This window comes from Trachypithecus francoisi, unplaced genomic scaffold (genome assembly GCF_009764315.1).
Source record: "Trachypithecus francoisi isolate TF-2019V2 unplaced genomic scaffold, Tfra_2.0 Lachesis_group12, whole genome shotgun sequence".
NCBI classification, from domain to species: Eukaryota; Metazoa; Chordata; class Mammalia; order Primates; family Cercopithecidae; genus Trachypithecus; species Trachypithecus francoisi.
In genome coordinates this window covers 104,854,108-104,871,577 of record NW_022681457.1, presented here as the reverse complement: position 1 = coordinate 104,871,577, position 17,470 = coordinate 104,854,108, and the positions used below count along the sequence as shown (strand labels likewise).

Here is a 17,470-nt window from a genome sequence, read left to right as displayed (position 1 = left end):
ATGACTTTTAGGAGGAGGCCAACAACCCATTTAGGGGCTACATAGAGCAAGTCTTTCTTTTCTTTTCTTTTTTTTTTTTTTTTTTTGAGATGGAGTTTCAGTCTTGTTGCCCAGGCTGGCATGCAATGGCGTACCTCTGCCTCCTGGGCTCAAGTGATTCTCCTGCCTCAGCTCCCCGAGTAACTGGGATTACAGGCATGCGCCACCATGTCCAGCAAATTTTGTATTTTTAGTAGAGACGAGATTTCTCCATGTTAGTCAGGCTGGTCTCGAACTCCTGACCTCAGGTGATCCACCCACCTCGGCCTCCCAAAGTGCTTGGATTACAGGTGTGAGCCACTGCACCCAGCCTAGAGCAAGTCTTTCGTTGCAGCAGGAAACTGAACTGGATGGCCCTTCATGGACTAGGCAGCCTGGTGATTCCGGACCTCCTCCCCAGATTGGCCTCATCTCTCCATTGTGCTCACCTCTCTGTGGGATTTGACCCAGGGATACAAATGAATCCACCTCTTCATCTTTTCCAGAGAGCATACTTCATGCTGTTTTCTACTTTAAGAATTGTTGCTCCAGAATAGCCATCTCACATCCACCTCACCCTGGCCTGACTGCCCCACTCATATGATAAATCTCTCAGCATATACCAGGCGTGGTGGCTCACACCTGTAATCTCAGCACTTTGGGAGGCTGAGGCAGGAGGATCACTTGAGCTCAGGAGTTCAAGATCAGCTTGGGCAACACAGGGAGACCCCATCTGTAGAAAAAATTTTAAAAATAAGCTGGACATGATGGCACACATCTGTAGTCCCAGCTACTCAGGAGGCTGAGGTCGGAGGATTGCTTGAGCCTAGGAGGTTGAGACTGCAGTGAGCTGTGATTGCACCACTGCACTCCAGCCTGGGCAACAGAGTAAGACCCTGTCTCCAAAAAAAAAAAAAAATCTCTAAGCACGATTATGAAAGCAAATTTCTCCTTTGTGGTTGAATTAAACAAGGCCTACAAGAATCCCTCTTTCCATATATCTTACTCCAAAGGCCTTCCCTGTGGGTAACCCACCTCCTATCCTTCCTTCAGCAATAATCCAGTCCTCTGCCTTTTTATAAAGTATTGTACCTCTTTGCATATTCTTATTTGTGTATCTGATCTGTCCCCCACGCAAGGGGCTTCTCAAAGCCTGGGTGTCTCTAAGGATAGAGGCTAACACAGTTCAGATGTTTGTCCCCACCTAGATCTCATGTAGAAATGTAATTCCTAGTATTGGAGGTGGAGCCTGGTGGGAGGTGTTTGGATCAAGGAGGCAGATCTCTCATGAATGGCTTGGGCCATCCCTTTGGTGATAGGTGAGCTCTCACTCTGAGATCTCTTGTTTGTTCCTGTTTTCTCCATGTGACGTGCCTGCTCTGTCTCCACTTTCTGCCATGACTGTAAGCTTCCTGAAGCCTCCCTAGAAGCCGAGCATATGCTGGCGCCATGCTTTCTGTAAAGCCTGCAGAACCATGAGGCCGTTAAACCTCTTTTCTTTATAAACTACCCAGTCTCAGGTATTTCCTTATAGCAGTGCAGGAACGGCCTAATACAGAGGCCGTCTCTTCCTTCAGACTGAGAATCCCTGGAGAATATGAAATGATCTTTCCCATCAGACAGGAAACTCCCTGCACCTCATACTCCTCTGTCTCTCTCCATCACACGCCAGAAAGATGCAAGAAACTTGTCCTTCATTTTACAACAAATGGGGGGTTCCCAGACACAGAAGATGAGCAGGGACAGCCTCTGAGAGGAAAACTCTGGTGGCTTTAGGGGGATCAAAGCAAGTCCCTACTCCTCTCCTGTGCTGAAAACTCAGAGCAGACTGGGCATGGTGGCTCATGCCTATAATTCTAGTACTTTGGGAGGCCAAAGTGGGAGGATGAATTGAGCTCAGGAGTTTGAGACCAGCCTGGGCAACACAGTGAAACTTGTATTAAAACAAACAAAACAAAAAAACCAAATTCAGAGGGGACAGGGGAGGTGGCACACCGCTGTCCTTCCTGTTCCCCTACCATGTAGCACAGGGCCTGTGGAATGAAAGGAGCTCTGTCAATGTGTGCTGGGTGATGGACTGGATGAACAAATGGTACATCTGTGTGCCTAGGGGCCCCATTCCAGACACCAGGTAGTAAGGCAGGCAGATGAGTTCTAGGCCTGGCCTTTGAGAGACTCTGAGCTGATGGACAAGTTGCTTGTCTGGCCTTAGTCAACTCGTCACTGGACAGATCTCTGAGAGATCTGTGGCCTAAAGTTTCCAGAGCCCAAGCCTTACTACTGAGAAGATCCATGGACGTGGGGAAGCACCTACTCATGCTCCCTCAGAGAGTCTGTGTTTGGTTTACATTGAAGCCAGGCATAGCGCCATGTGCCTGTAGTTCTAGCTACTCTGGAGGCTGAGGTGGGAGGATGGGAACCCGGGAGTTCAAGGCTGCAGTGAGCTATGATCACACCACTGTACTCCAGCCTGGGCAACAGAGTGAGACCACCTCCCTAAAAAAATAAAAATGGAGATGAAAATGAAGAAAACTAAAAGAATTTGATTTTCTCACAACACATAAGTGCCCTGGTTAGTGCTGGCCACCCATTCCATCATTTTTTCAGTTGACTTTCTGAGACTATCAAACTGCAGTAAAGTCTCCTTTGGCTCCGGGATGGAGCCAGGATCTTCTTTAGTCAAATGTCTCTGAGGCCAGCTGGGGTCAGTGGAAACTGGCGAGAGGGATGGGGAAGAGCGGGTTCTATCTTGGCTCACATCCTGGAGTTATTTCTGTCCTGCCCAGGAGAGGCTGCCCACCCTGGAACTGGACACTTCCTTGGCTTTAAGATGTGAAGTCAGGCAGCTGGAAGGACAGACACCTCATCTGATCGCTGTTCTATGGACCAAAGGCAGGATGAACATGGTGGGTGCAAAGGCTGCAGTTGGAAGCTTGAAACCCTTGCCTGGAAAATGAAGAGCCAGGCTCTGATTTGGAATGAATATGCTTAAAATAAAAATAATTATGCAGAGTTGGAGGAGCTTTTAACACAGATGGAGCTCAATCATCCCAATGTATTGATGGAGAAACAGGCTCAGCAAGTTCATGGCAGAAATGGGGCTCTAATCCTCTGTAAGGCTTTGCCCGGAGCCATAGCTATCAGGGAACATGAAATCTGTCCAGTGCAACCACCTTCTCTCATCATGTCTGCCACCCGCTTAAGACTCTCCTTCAAGTAAGCAGCGTGTTCTTACTGACCACAAAGTAGCCACTGTCGGGGCGACTCTGGCAGTGACCTTGATAGCCTCTAGAATGCAAAATGCACTTGACTTATGCAAATACAAACACTACTTGGTGGCCCTTTGACTGCCAGGGAGCATTATGGACCCTTGGTTGAGTTTCACTTGGACATATGAACTTCTGATCTCAACTGACTCATTTAGTTGGAGCAGGGAATCCCAATGCCTTTAGAAATAGAAAATGAATATGACTCAGGATGAAACATCAGTGGAAACAGACCTTTCAAAATTGATTTAAAAAAAATAACTACTGGTTAGCATAGTCATAAAATTAGATAGTTCTTCCTCCTTATTTAGAAAACAGAATACAGACCGGGTGTGGTGGCTCACGCCTATAATCCCAGCACTTTGGGAGGCTGAGGCGGGCAGATGATTTGAGGTCAGAAGTTTGAGACCAGCCTAACCAACATGGTGAAACCCCATCTCTACTAAAAATACAAAAAATTAGCTGGGCATGGTGGTGCATAGCTGTAGTCCCAGCTACATGGGAGGCTGAGGTGGGTGGATCGCTTGAACCTGGGAGGCAGAGGTTGCAGCGAACTGAGATCGTGCCACTGTACTTTAGCCTGGGTGACAGAGCAAAACTCCATGTCAAAAAAGGAAAAAAAAAAAAAAGGAAAAAAAAGAAAACTGAATACAAGGTCAGGAGTGGTAACTCACACCTATAATCCCAGCACTTTGGGAGGCCAAGGTGGGAGGATTGCTTGAGGCCAGGAGTTCAAGGCCAGCCTGGCCAACATAGTAAGACCCTGTCTCTACAATAAAATAAAAAGAAAGAAAAGAGTACAAAGGGTGGAGTCTGGGTCTCCAATCTTATTCATCTGTTTGCAGGTCCTGCTATTCCAAGTGTGGTCGTACCTGCCCCATCAGAATCACCAGGGAGCTTGTTAAAAATGTAAAAATCTCAGGCTTTTCCCCCAGACCTGGTAGATCACAATCTACATCTTAGCAAAATCCCCCAGTTGACTTGTAGACACAGGAAAATTTGAGATGTACTGCCCGAGAGCACCAAAACATGTCAAACAAAAAATGGACCTGAAACAAAGGAAGAAAGTAAAGTATTTACCATGCTTGCAATGTAATGAGAATGCATGCAATAACTTCAGGACATTTACGGCAATAGGATTTCTTTTTAAATTAATAGATGGTTCTTTTTAGAACAGCTTTAGATTTACAGAAGAATTGTATAGAGTTCCCATATACCGCCCCCTTATCCCAACACATGCATAGATTTTCCTCCTATTAGTATCATGAATTAGTGTAGTGCACTTATTAAAATCAATGACTCAATATTGATATATTATTATTAAAGCCCCTAGTGTACATTAAGGTTCACCTTTGTGATGTACAGTTCTATGGGTTTTGACAAATACATAATGTCATGTATCCACCATCACCATATCCTACAGAACAGTTTCACTGCCCTGAAAATTCTCTGTGCTCTGCCTGTTTATCCCTCTGTCCTCCCAACCCCCTGGCAACCACGGATCTTTCTATTGTCTCCGTAGTTTTGCTTATTCCAGAATGTCATGTAGCTGGAGTTATACAGCATATATCCTTTTCAGATTGAATTCATTTATGCCTTTATGTTCCTCCATATCTTTTTGTGATTTGATATCTTATTTCTTTTTGATAGCTTATTTCTTACACTATTGCTAAATAGCATCCCATTGTATGGCCGTATCACAGTTTGTTTATACATTCACCTATTGAGAAACATTTTAGTTGCCTGCAGTTTGGGGAAATGATGAATAAGGCTGCTGTAAACATTTGTGTGCAGGTGTTTGAGTGAACATAAGTTTTCAGCTCTATTGGGTAAATAACTTACAATTGCTGGATCGAATGGTAACACTATATTTAGCTTTGAAAGAAACTGTCAAATTGGAGCAGGGTGTGGTGGCATGCACCTGTAGTCCCAGCTACTCAGGAGGCTGAGGCAGGAGGGATTTCTTGGGTCTAGGAGTTTGAGACTGGAGTATGCTATAATCACACTTGTGAATAGCCACTGCACACACGCACAAAATAAACTGTCAAACTGTCTTCCAAAGTGGCTGTGCCATTTTGAATTTCTACTGGCATTGAATGAGAGTCCCTGTTCCACATCCTTGGCAGCATTTTGTGGTGTTAACGTTTTGGATCTTAGTCATCCTCATAGGTAGGTCATGGTTATTTTGATTTGCAATTTCTAATGATACATGATGTTGAGTGCTTTTTCATATGCTTACCTGTCCTCTGTGTGTCTTCTTTGGCGAAGTGTCTGTTCAGATCTTTCACTCATTTTTTAATTGAATTATTCATTTCTTATTTTTGAGTTTTAGGAGTTCACTGTATATTTTGGATACAAGTCCTTTATCATATATGTGTTTTGGAAGCATTTCTCTTAGTCTGTGACTTTTGTATTGTTCACAAAGCAGAAGTTTCATATTTTAATAAAGCCCAACTTAACATTTACTTTCCCAGCTCCACATTTAGTGTTATCATGTTGGTAACTTGGAATAGGCCATATTGGGGGCATTTATACTGAAGAAACTGGCAGACTCTACAAACCAGGGATTTCCCTCTTCCTTACAAGAGGTGATTGTTAAACCATTTTATAGCACATGACTGCCTCCTACGAACTTTCTATTGAATCATTCCTGTTGGTCTGACTATTACTTTAGTTATAAGTTTTTTTATGTACCAGAGAAGCTTTTTGTTTTGTATACATGTGTAAGATATTGGCATTTTATTTTATTTTATTTTGATCTAATTGCTCTTGGCAAGGCATGGTAGCTCATGCCTATAATTCCAGCACTTTGGGAGGCAGAGACAGGAGGACTGCTTGAGGCCAGGAGGTCCAGAGCAGACAGAGTAACATAGCAAGACCTCAACTCTTAAAAAAAAAAAAAAAAAATTTAGTCAGCTGTGGTGGCACGTGCCTGTAGTCCCAGCTACTTAGGAGGCTGGGTGCAAGGATCTTTTAAGCCCAGTAGTTCGAGACAGTAGTGAGCCATTATCACACCACTGCATTCCAGCCTGAGTGACGGAGTGAGACCTTGTCTTTTTTTTGTTTTCTTTTTTTTTTTTTTTGAGACAGGGTCACACTCTTTCACCCAGGCTGGAGTGCAGTAGCGTGTTCATGGCTCACTGCAGCCTCTACCAGTGAGGCTCAAGTGATCCTCCCACCTTAGCCTCCCAAGTAGCTGGGAGTACACGTGCACACCACCATGCCCAAGTAATTTTTGAATTTTGGGTAGAAATGGAGTCTCCCTGTGTTGCCCAGGCTAATCTCAAAATCCTGGTCTCAAGTGATCCCACCTCAGTCTCCCAAAGTACTGAAATGAAGTATTGAGATTACAGATGTGAGCCATCCCATCCAGCAAGACCCTATCTCTTGGAAAAAAAGAATAATCAAAACATGTCTAAAGAAGAGAGAAGAGGGATTTTCCTTAGTATATATGAAGACTTAAAAAAAATTATAGTAATTAGGCCAGGTATGGTGGCTCACACCTGTAATTCCAGCACTTTGGGAGGCCGAGGTGGGCAGATTGCCTAAGCTCAGGAGTTCGAGACCAGTCTGGGCAACACGGTGAAACCCCATCTTTACAAAAATACAAAAAAGTAGCTGGGTATTGTGGTGTACACTTGTAGTCCCAGCTACTTGGGAGGCTGATACAGGAGAATTCCTTGAACCTGGGAAGTGGAAGTTGCAGTGAGCTGAGATTGCACCATTGCACTCCAGCCTGGGCGACAGAGCGAGACTCTGTTTCAAAAACAAAAACAAAAAAAACAGGTGTGGTGGCTCACGCCTGTAATCCCAGCACTTTGGGAGGCCGAGATGGGTGGATCGCAGAGGTAAGGAGTTCGTGACCAGCCTGGCCAACATGATGAAACCTCATCTTTTCTAAAAATGCAAAAATTAGCAGGGCGTGGTGGCAGGCACCTGTAATCCCAGCTACTCCGGAGGCTAAGGCAGGAGAATCGCTTGAAACGGGGAGGTGGAGGTTGCAGTGAACCAAGATCGTGCCATTACACTCCAGCCTAGGCGACAAGAGTGAGACTCCATCTCAAAAAAAATAATAATAATAACAAATAAATACATAAAAATAAAATAAAGTCAGAGGGGAAAAATTGGTCTGTTCAAGAAAAGGTGTTGGAATCATTGACTTTCCTTATGGGTAAATAAAACTAAATTTCAGCCTCATACTACACATGAAAATAAACTCCAAATGGATTAAAGGATTAAAGCCCTAAGTGTAAAACCCCCAAATTTAGAACCAATAGAAGAAAGATATTCAGAAAAATATTGTTAACCTCACAATCAGAGAGTCATGCAGGACTTTGCAAACAAGGTACTAAACATCACAGATTGATAACTTGTGTGACATGAAAGTTAAAAGTGGTTTTTTTTGTCGTTTTTTTTTTTGAGATGGGGTCTCACTCTGTTGCCCAAGCTGGAGTGCAATGGCATGATCTCTGCTCACCGTAACCTCCGCTTCCTGGGTTCAAGCAATTCTCCTACCTCAGCCTCCGGAGTAGCTGGGATTACAGGCTTGTGCCACCACATTCGGCTGATTTTATATTTTCAGTAGAGACGGGGTTTCTCCATGTTGGTCAGGCTGGTCTCGAACTCCCAATCTCAGCTGATCCGCCTACCTCAGCCTCCCAAAGCGCTGGGATTACAGGAGTGAGCCACCAAGCCCAGCCAAAAGTTTTTATGTTATAAAAATGCCATAAATAAAAGACAACTGGCATGCTTACAGCATGTATTTGCAACATATATAGCAAACACTTGTCTTGTTCTCCAATGTCCTGCCTCCTGGAAGCTGCTGATACAGAAGCCTGAGGGAACTCACTCGCCCTACCTCCTTCTCCAACAGAGCAGAGCCAGGAAAGACCCGGATGGAAGTTAGGACAAAGAGACCCAGAATTGGCACAGATACCAACAGACCATTCGTTGAAGAAGAAATCCAAGTGGCCATAAGGTGTATGTAAAAATGCTCAGTTGCACCAACAGCCAGGGGAAGCAAGTGAAAACAATGATACACAATTTTATACTCATCAGATAGAGAAGAACCGACAGATGTGATATTATCGAGTGCTGGCTATGGTGCCACTAGGAGTGTAAACTGGCACATCCATTGAAGAGAGTATTTGGGGAATGACTAGTAAAGCTGAAAATGTGCACGCCCCTTATCTGGCCTATGTAGTATTCTTACAAAAAACATTTAACCTGATAATCATGAGGAAGCAATAGGCAAATCCAAATTGGTGAGTATTCTGCAAGACAAATGGTCTGGATTCAAGAGCCTCAATGTTATTTTAAAAAACAGACCAGATTAAGTCTGGGCATGGTGGCTCACCCCTGTAATCCCAGCACTTTGGAAGGCTGAGGCAGATGGATCACTTGAACTCAGGAGTTTGAGACCAGACTGGGCAACATGGTGAAACCCCGTTTCTACAAAAAATTCAAAAAATTAGCCAGGCATGGTGGCATGTGCCTGTGGTCCCAGCTACTGGGAGGATCGCTTAAGCCCAGGAAGCTGAGGCTGCAGTGAGCTGAGATTGCACCACTGCACTCCTGCCTGGGTGACAGAGTGAGACCTCAGCTCAAATAAATAAATAAATAAACAAACCAGATTAAAGAACTTTCTAGATTAAAGGACTCCAAAGAGCCACAATAATTAGATGCAATGTCTGATTTTTGTTTGGATTCTGGATCGGAAAAAAGTCAACATATTGGATATAAAAACCATTATTGGGACAATAGGGGAAATTTGCATATTAGATAGATTTACTGTATACTAGAAACAGTATTGTGTTTGTGTTCTTGTCCCCGCCAAGACTGATGAGCTCCCAGGGACTCAGATAGTCAAGATACTTAGCAGGTTGTCAGAGCCTTAAGAAGGTTCTGAGCCCAGGACTGAGGTAGGGGTTACTTCTGGCTGAGGGGATTAGCAGAGGCTTGTGAAGTGGCTAAAGCTGTGACCTGGATATTTCAAGACTCAAATCCACCGTCATTGGAATTCTCTGGGTGACTGCCCAGCCCCTTTGGCAGGACAGCCAGTCACAGGCCCTGATTGTGCAGGACTTCCTGCCTCTGCAAAGGCAGTGGGGGGCTGAGTAGGGTTCTACCCGGCTGGGTCCAGGCAGAAGTTTTTCCTCCCCTCCTCCGAGTTTGTCCTCATCATCGGTCACTCCCACTCACAGCTTTAAGATTCTGGCGCCCAAGAATTGATTCTCCCTGGATCCATGGTTTGTGGATCCCAATGTTCCGACTGGAGACGGGGAGCCAGCGAGACCTGGGGCTCCAGGGTCTGCCCAAGGAGGTTGCATGGGGGCAGACCTCTAGAGCAGGATTTGAGGCCAGGCCAAAGAGGTTAGTTACTGATGGGGGCTGCATAAATTGGGGGTTGTGGAGGGACGCCAGCTGGGAGGGAGAGACTGGAGAAGGGGGTGTGTGGAGAGCCCAAGAGGAGGCCCAGGGGGAGGTGGGCAGGCACAGCCTCTGTTGAAGGAGTTTCTCTAGGGCTGCTGGGTCTTTCACCTGTCATTGTCAGGCCTGGAGAGCTGGCTCTTAAGGAAGCCAGGCCACACCTCAAGGGAAGATGGAGGTTACCAGAAGGTCATACCTAAAATTACGGGCAAAAGCAGGGAGAGCTATGAATAGGCTGAGTTAGGGCTTGTGTTTACGTTAATCTGAGGCCTTGCTTGGATTTCTTTTTAACCTAAACCACAGGCAAATATTCCCCTTTAGGGAGAGAACTCGCCAACATCTATTTAACATCCCTTAACTGTTGAGAGAATCCACTGTGTGCCAGACACTTCGGTACACACAGAAAGAAACCGAGATGGGTGAGATGCCCTTATAGGGAGATCTTCCTCCTCCCTCCCTCAGTCTCTCTGTCTCTCTCTCGCTCCCCTCTCTGAAGGCGGTTTAGCTTTGGGCTAAGTATACGTGGCCTTGGGAGTCAAACGGATCAGGACAACTCCGAGCTTTGTCACTGACCAGCTCAGTACAGGTTCGAGCCATTTCTTTTTTTCAAGCCTCAGTGTCCTAATCCACAAAGCGCATATGGTAGTAATATCTACCTCATAGGGCCACCTTAGGGATAAAATGAGAGAAGCCCCATAAAGAACTTAGTGTGGTATCTGGGCTCAATAAGGCATCAGCTATTTTTATTAGCCATTCAGCAAACATTTTTTTCCTAGGACACAATCTGTGCCATTTCCTAGGACACAGAGAGTGCCAGATGCTGCCAGGGAGAGATAAATGAGACACTCTCAAGGATTCACAGTCTAGTTTGTTCATTCGTTGATTGATTTCATCAATAAATATGTATCATGCCCTACGCTGAGCACTGGAGATGTCAAAGTATTAATAAAAGACACTACCCCTGTCCACAGGTGGCTCACAGCCTGGTGGGAGAGACATTGCAACACAATGATTGGTGCTGTGAAGAGAGAGAGCACATGGTACTGGGAGAGCTCAGAACGGGGGTTGATCCAGTTCAGGGCAGAGCGATGGATTCACAAGACATTTTGGCAAAGGTAGACCCAGCTTCCATGTTTCCCAGCTCACAGGTGCGCTCCTACACTGGGGCCTTTGTATTTGCTCTTCCCTCTGCCTGGAGCTTTCTTCCCCTAGGATGTCCCCATGACTTGCTCCTTCACCTCCTTCATGGCTTTACTCAAGTGTCACCTCCCCAGCAAGACCTTTCTCGGTCACTCTGTTTAAAGTGGCCACTCCAGGCCAGTGCGATGGCTCATGCCTGTAATCCCAGTACTTTGGGAGGCCAAGGTGGGTGGATCACTTGAGGCCAGGAGTTCGAGACCAACCTGGCCAACATGGTGAAACCCTCTCTCTACTAAAAATGCAGAACTTAGCTGGGCATGATGGTGCATGGCTGTAGTCCCACCTACTCAGGAGGCTGAGGCAGGAGAATTGCTTGAACCTGGGAGGCAGAGGTTGCAGTGAGTTGAGATTACGCCACTGCATTCCAGCCTGGGCGACAGAGCAAGACTATCTAAATAAATAAATAAATAAAGTAACCACTCCTACCATCAACAGTCCTCGTCCCCATCCCCAAACACACACACTCAGCACTCTACCCTGCTCCCTGCTTTATTTTTCTCCATTGCATCGATCACCACCTAACAAGCTGTACATTTTACTTATTTGCTTGTCTATTTCTGTCTTCTCCCTCCAGAATGCAAGCTCTGCCATGAGGGCAGGGTTCTCAGCTGTGTTGCTCTTTGCTGTATCCCCAGGGTCTAGAACAGCACCTGGCGCATAATAGGCGCTTGCTAAATAGTTATCGAATGATAAGTATGTTAAGTTTACAAAGATGAGTAGGAGTTGAGTAAGAGAAGAAAGGGAGGGAATAACAGATGAAAAGGGAAGAGGGGGAGGGAGAAAGAGAGACAGAGAAAGAGAAAGAGAGAGATTGAAATTAGTGGGTTTAAGGAACTAAAAGCCTTCACATCTGGCTTCTTCCCAAGAATGCTTTAGGGGTGGTATAAGGCAAGGCTGGAGTAGGTGCGGGGCCATGTTCTGTGAAGGGAGACAGGTGCCTCTGACTTGGGTGGATGTGCTATGTGCTGTTACAGAGGTTAGGAAGATTGACCCAGGAGAAAAGGAGGAAGCCATGAACTCTGCTGGGGAGGTATCAGGGAAGGTGTCTCAAAAGAGGAGGCACCTCCTCTTAGGTCCAGGGAAAGAGTTTCAATGTTATTCTAGACGTGACGGACATTCTGAAGGCCTGTTCCCATGTCCCCTGTCCTAACAGACAGAAACTAGGTTAGAAACTCTTCGGTGCTTGCACTGGTGGATTTCACTTTGCATTTGGTCCTCGTACTGCCTAATGGGACCTCTGCCCACAAAATTGCTCAAGAAACATTTGCTGGGTTGGATTGGGATTGAGACAGGTGGAGTGGCCTTGAATTGCAGATGATTCAAGCTCGTGAGCCTGGAACTTTGGGCACCATCTGTGATCTTGCCAGGCAGAGTGACAGCTTTTCCTAGGGTTTCTCCCTCAGAAAAAGAAGGGACATTACCATGTGGAAAAACAAGTAGGCTTTAACCAGTTAGAAAAAGAGAGTGGAGAGAATTTTAGGTGGAGGGAAAATAACAGAAACGGAGACAGAAAGGAAGGTTAGTTCATGGTAGATGTCTTAAGAGTGAATAGTTTAATGGATTACATTTTTCAAAGATAAAACATGTATTTGCTATGAAGTTGGTGTGTGGATTGCCTTCTTAGCCAAAGTTATGGTGAAAGTTGAAATTGAGCCTGTTATTAACCAACAGCTGTAACATATGTATAAGCTGCATGTGCATCCTAGGCTGACACACAGATGGAACTAGCTGTGTGTATCTTTACAGGAAGCCGCCAATTTATGGCCTGGCTGAAACCCACATGGGGCTGCTTCTACTTCCAGATTTCATTGGTTCATCCATCCCATCATTCTTTTATTCCACAAATAATTATCAGCCACCAGATATGCATTAGGGGTCGGGTGTGGTGGCTCACGCCTGTAATCCCAGCATTTTGGGAGGCCGAGGCGGGCGGATCACTTGAGGTCGGGAGTTCGAGACTAGCCTGGCCAACATGGTGAACCCATCTCTATGAAAAATACAAATATTAGCCCAGCGTGGTAATCCCAGCTACTCAGGAGGCTGAGGCAGCAGAATCACTTGAACCAGGGAGGCGGAGGTTGCAGTGAGCCAAGATCACACCACTGCACTCCCTGGGCGACAGAGGGAGATTCCATCTAAAATATATATGTATATATTTATACATATGTATTTATATATAATTATATAAAATAAAAATTTATATATAAATATTTTTTATATATACACACACACATATATGTATATATATATTAGGCCCTCTGCTACCTGCTGATAATATCACAAAGAACAAGATGAACATGTTTCCTGCCCTCAGATACCTGTATTCTAGGGGAAGGCATAAGGTACATGAGCCATAAACAAGTAAGTTAAAGAGAGTTAACGATGATGGTCGGTGCCATGAAGGGGAAAAACAGGGTGACCTTGGGTAGGTAGTCAGGGGAGGCCTCCTGGAGAAGGTGACGTTTAAGGCGAGACCTGGAGGATAAAGAATCAAGGACTAAGTGTTCTAGGCGGGGGAGCAGGAAATGCAACAGCTGTTGCTGGAAAAGCTCAGAGAGTTCAAGAATAAGTCAATTCCAGAGCACAAAATGTCAGACCCCACGGGCATCCTGGAGCCCATCCACTTCTCTCATACTGGTCATTGCTTTGGCAACATATCTGCACAAGACTCCGACCTGCATAAAATGTTGCAGGGAGGGGACCCTACAGGGCAGGGAGCACAGAATAGTGGACAGCTGTCTCCACGTTATGGAGCAACTGAAGGGCTCATGAGTTTTCTTTCTTTTTGAACCTTGACAAAATGTAATTTTAAAAACATTTTTTACAGGATAGAACCGAGGCTTTGTAACTGACAAAGCTGACTTCATGAGCTTTGACAGATCTCGTTTGCATTTTGGGTGTTTCCAGCACTTAAAGATTAAATTCCTTTTCCTGAGAAGTCGAGCGGGGGCATATCCCACCCACTCAGTGCCCACCTCCCATGCGACATTTCTTTTCCTAAAAAGTGGCAAATAAAAAGTGCCTTCCGGGGAGAGGAAACTCACCACTCCCAAGACAGCTCATTCAATTCCCAGGACACATGAGCTGTTAGAAAAACGTTCTTGCATTGAGCCAAAATCTGACTGCTTAGTGCGTCCGTGCCTGGTGGGTGTTTATTCCGCAATCTGGAGCCACATGGGACAGTTTCTGATTCCTCCTACTCCCCACAGCCCTTCAGAGATTTGGAGACAGACTGGGTACCCCCAGCTACCTTCCAAACCCAAGTCAGCCCCAATTCCCTCTCTTCTGTCTCCTATGATCCAGACACCTCCTAAGCCTGCTCACATGCAGGGCCAGGACCAGGCACATCCCTCTGGGTGTGGGCTGCTAGGAGCCCTTGTTCTGGGCACCACACTTCTGCCATCACTGCCAAAGACAACCACTGCTTCTGTGATGTGACAGGTACTGGGTTTGGGGGTCACGCATGTGATTGCTGAACTGTGTTACCCACCCTCTCCTTGTGCATTTCAGCTTTGGGGGTCTTTGGACAGGGCCTGTTCACTCTCTTCTTACTGAACTCAGGTTATCTTGCTCTTGATCAAGATCAGGACAAGATCAAGATCCAACCTCCTTAGCCTGACACCCAAGGGCCTTTATGACCTACCCAGCTCCATGTCTTTGGCCAGTCCTTCCCACCATTCCTGAATTCCTACTAAACACTTGAAGAAAGTTTCCGAGCAGTCACTTGGGGGCATGTCCCACCATCCCATTAAAAATAACCAACATTTGGCTGGGCGCAGTGGCTCACGCCTGTAATCCCAGCACTACGGGAGGCCGAGACGGGTGGATCACGAGGTCAGGAGATTGAGACCATCCTGGCTAACATGGTGAAACCCCGTCTCTACTAAAAATACACACACACACACACACACACACACACAAAATTAGCCGGGTGTGGTGGCGGGCACCTGTAGTCCCAGCTACTTGGGAGGATGAGACAGAAGAATGGCGTGAACCCAGGAGGTGGAGCTTGCAGTGAGCCAAGATGGTGCCACTGCACTCCAGCCTGGGTGTTTCAAAAAACAAAACAAAACAAAATGAAAAAAAAAAAAACCCCAACATTTATTGAGACCTTGCTATGTGCCTAAATACCTGCTGTGTATCAACTCAGAACATAGAGATGAGACAGGCCAAATTATTTACCCTATTATTCATGAGGGTGAACTAAGGCACAGAGCAGTTAAGACACTTGCCAAAGGTCACACAGCTAATAAGTGGTGGTTCCAGGGCACCAGCACCATGCATTCAGCCTCAGTCCATGGTGTGTAGCTTGTATTGGTTTATGAGGGCTGACCAGAGATTCCTCCAGCAGAGAGCGATTGTGAGGCAGACTGGACCTAAGACTGGAAAGAGTGGTTGAGGACTAGGGCAGAGCAAAACACACACCCTGTATATGGGGACAGCTACTTCTCGGCAATGGCTAGTTTTGTTGCCATGTAGGGGTCCAGAGCAAGGATTGCTAGATCTTTTAAAGAGAAGCTGGAAATGGAAATATGGAAATGTAGAAATGCGGATTTCTTTCTCTCTCACTCTCTCTTTTTTTTTTTGAGACCCACTCTCTCCGCTAGGCTGGTGTGCAGTGGCGCCATCTCGGCTCACTGCAACCTCCGTCTCCCAGGTTCAAGCGATTCTCCTGCCTCAGCCTCCCAAGTAGCTGGGATTACAGGTACTTGCCACCACACCCAGCTAATTTTTGTACTTTTTAGTAGAGACAGGGTTTCACCACATTGGCCAGGCTGGTTTCGAACTCCTGACCTCAATTCAGGCCTGCCTTGGCCTCCCAAAGTGCTGGGATTACAGGCGTGAGCCACTGTGCCTGGCCTAGAAATGTGGATTTCTGTCTAAGATCTCTTAGCATTTATACATTGGCAGCTAATTCCATTTTGTCTTTTTAAAGCACCGTGTAGACCAAGCAAAGCATTTCCTGGGGCTGTATGGAGCCCTGGCCTGAAAGTTTATAACCAAAAATCCAGTTTTACTCATCAGCAGTTATTGGAACATTGAACCCACTTAACCAACTGTACCTCAGCTCTCACTTTTCCGCCTTGTTTACGAGGAAACCACGTGACTCTCTGGTTAGAGGTCTTGTGAAAATCCCAATCATTATATCCTTATTGCGTCTCAACCCTTTTTTGTAAAGAACACGGATTTGACAGACAGACAGGTCAGGTGTATGATTCTGGGTCCTCCTTTTACTAGCTGTGTGACCTTGGACGAGCTACATAACATCTACTCCTCTGTTTCCTTGCTCACACACTGGGATCATAATGCCCCAGGAGATTTTGTGAGAATTAAGGAATACCATGAATGCTGAACTTGCCTTGCACTTGTGGCATAGCAAATGTTCTTTAAAGACCGAGTTCTTCCCTCATTCCTTTCTGAGCCATCAGCCTTGTAATCCCCTCCAACAGGAAATGCCAGAGTGGACAGCATATCGGATGAGTTCTATAACATTCCACAGACAGGTAAGCTCCCTGTGGAAGGAGGGATCATGGAAGACTTCCTGAAGGAGGAGGACTTGATGTAGACTTTCTGCCAGTGAGCCCTGGGTAATCCTGTTCCATGTGCCAGCAAACCATTTGACAAGGCCAGGGATATCTCAGCAGCTAGGATTCTCAGGGTGAGGGAGTGTCCAGGTTTCCATGGCTACCCTTGGCAGGGCTTTAGCCCTGGGGCGAGCCTGCACGTGATAGACCCAGCAAATGACAGAGAACAAGTGTGTTTATGTGATGTTTAATTTGTTCTACAAATACTTCTTGGGGATCTATAATGGGTCAGACATTGTTCTAGGTGCTGGGATCAGAAATGGATCAGAGGAGAATTTTGCCCTCAAGAAGCTTCCATTCAATTGGAGGTGGAAGTGGCTGGGGCATCTTTAATCACTGAAGTGTGAATGGTTGAATCCATTACCAAGAAAGGGGAACTGGGAAGGACTGAGTTTTGAGGGGACAGTGAGTTTAGTTCTGAGGTTCCCAAGGGTTATTGGGATAGAATATCAGACTCTATCTATCATCTACCTATCTATCTATCTGTCTGTCTATCTATCATCTACCTATCTATCTACCTATCGATCTATATATCTATTTCTGTGTAATCATATTTAACGTGTGGACTGGGCAATGGGGTTAGAATGGAGCTGGAGCCAGAGGAGTCATGCATTCACTCAGCAAACTCTTACTGAGCACCTACTATGTGCCAAGTGCTGGGTTACAGAGGTGAAGCAGACACAGAGCCTACCGTCATGGAGTTCTCAGTTTACTGGAAAGACATAATCACAATGATATTTATGGTAGTTACGACTTATTGAGCACCTACAGGGTGCCAGGCACTGTCCTGGGCCCCTCTGCCTGACTTATCTCATTGATTTATCAGCGTTACTAAGCGAGGCTGGTTCTATGATTATCCTATTTTACTCAGATAAAACTGAGACCCAAAGAGGTGAAAAAGCTGGTTCAAGTGGACACAGGTGGTCACAGCTGAGACGCAGATTTGAATACACGTCTCTCCAACGTTGGATC

The 17,470-nt window shown here is 45.8% G+C and overlaps 1 protein-coding gene across 16 annotated transcripts in view; it reads left to right on the top strand.

Moving 5' to 3' along the window:
* The window catches only part of PLA2G5 (phospholipase A2 group V), a 67,394-nt gene that overhangs the window by 35,535 nt on the left and 14,389 nt on the right, over positions 1-17,470 (top strand). For 2 of the 16 annotated variants that reach the window (XM_033228038.1, XM_033228029.1), the window contains one exon: positions 2,805-2,924. The exons of 10 other annotated variants lie outside the window; for them this stretch is intronic. Coding sequence is in view for 2 of the 6 variants with exons in the window: in XM_033228025.1 (XP_033083916.1) it covers positions 9,547-9,656 (110 nt within the window). In the remaining 4 variants the exon portion in view is untranslated. Of the gene's footprint in view, positions 1-2,804; positions 2,925-9,309; positions 9,657-14,164; positions 14,355-16,363; positions 16,418-17,470 lie in introns of those variants that run through there. 4 more of the 16 variants (XM_033228040.1, XM_033228025.1, XM_033228023.1 and 1 more) reach the window with 4 other exon arrangements.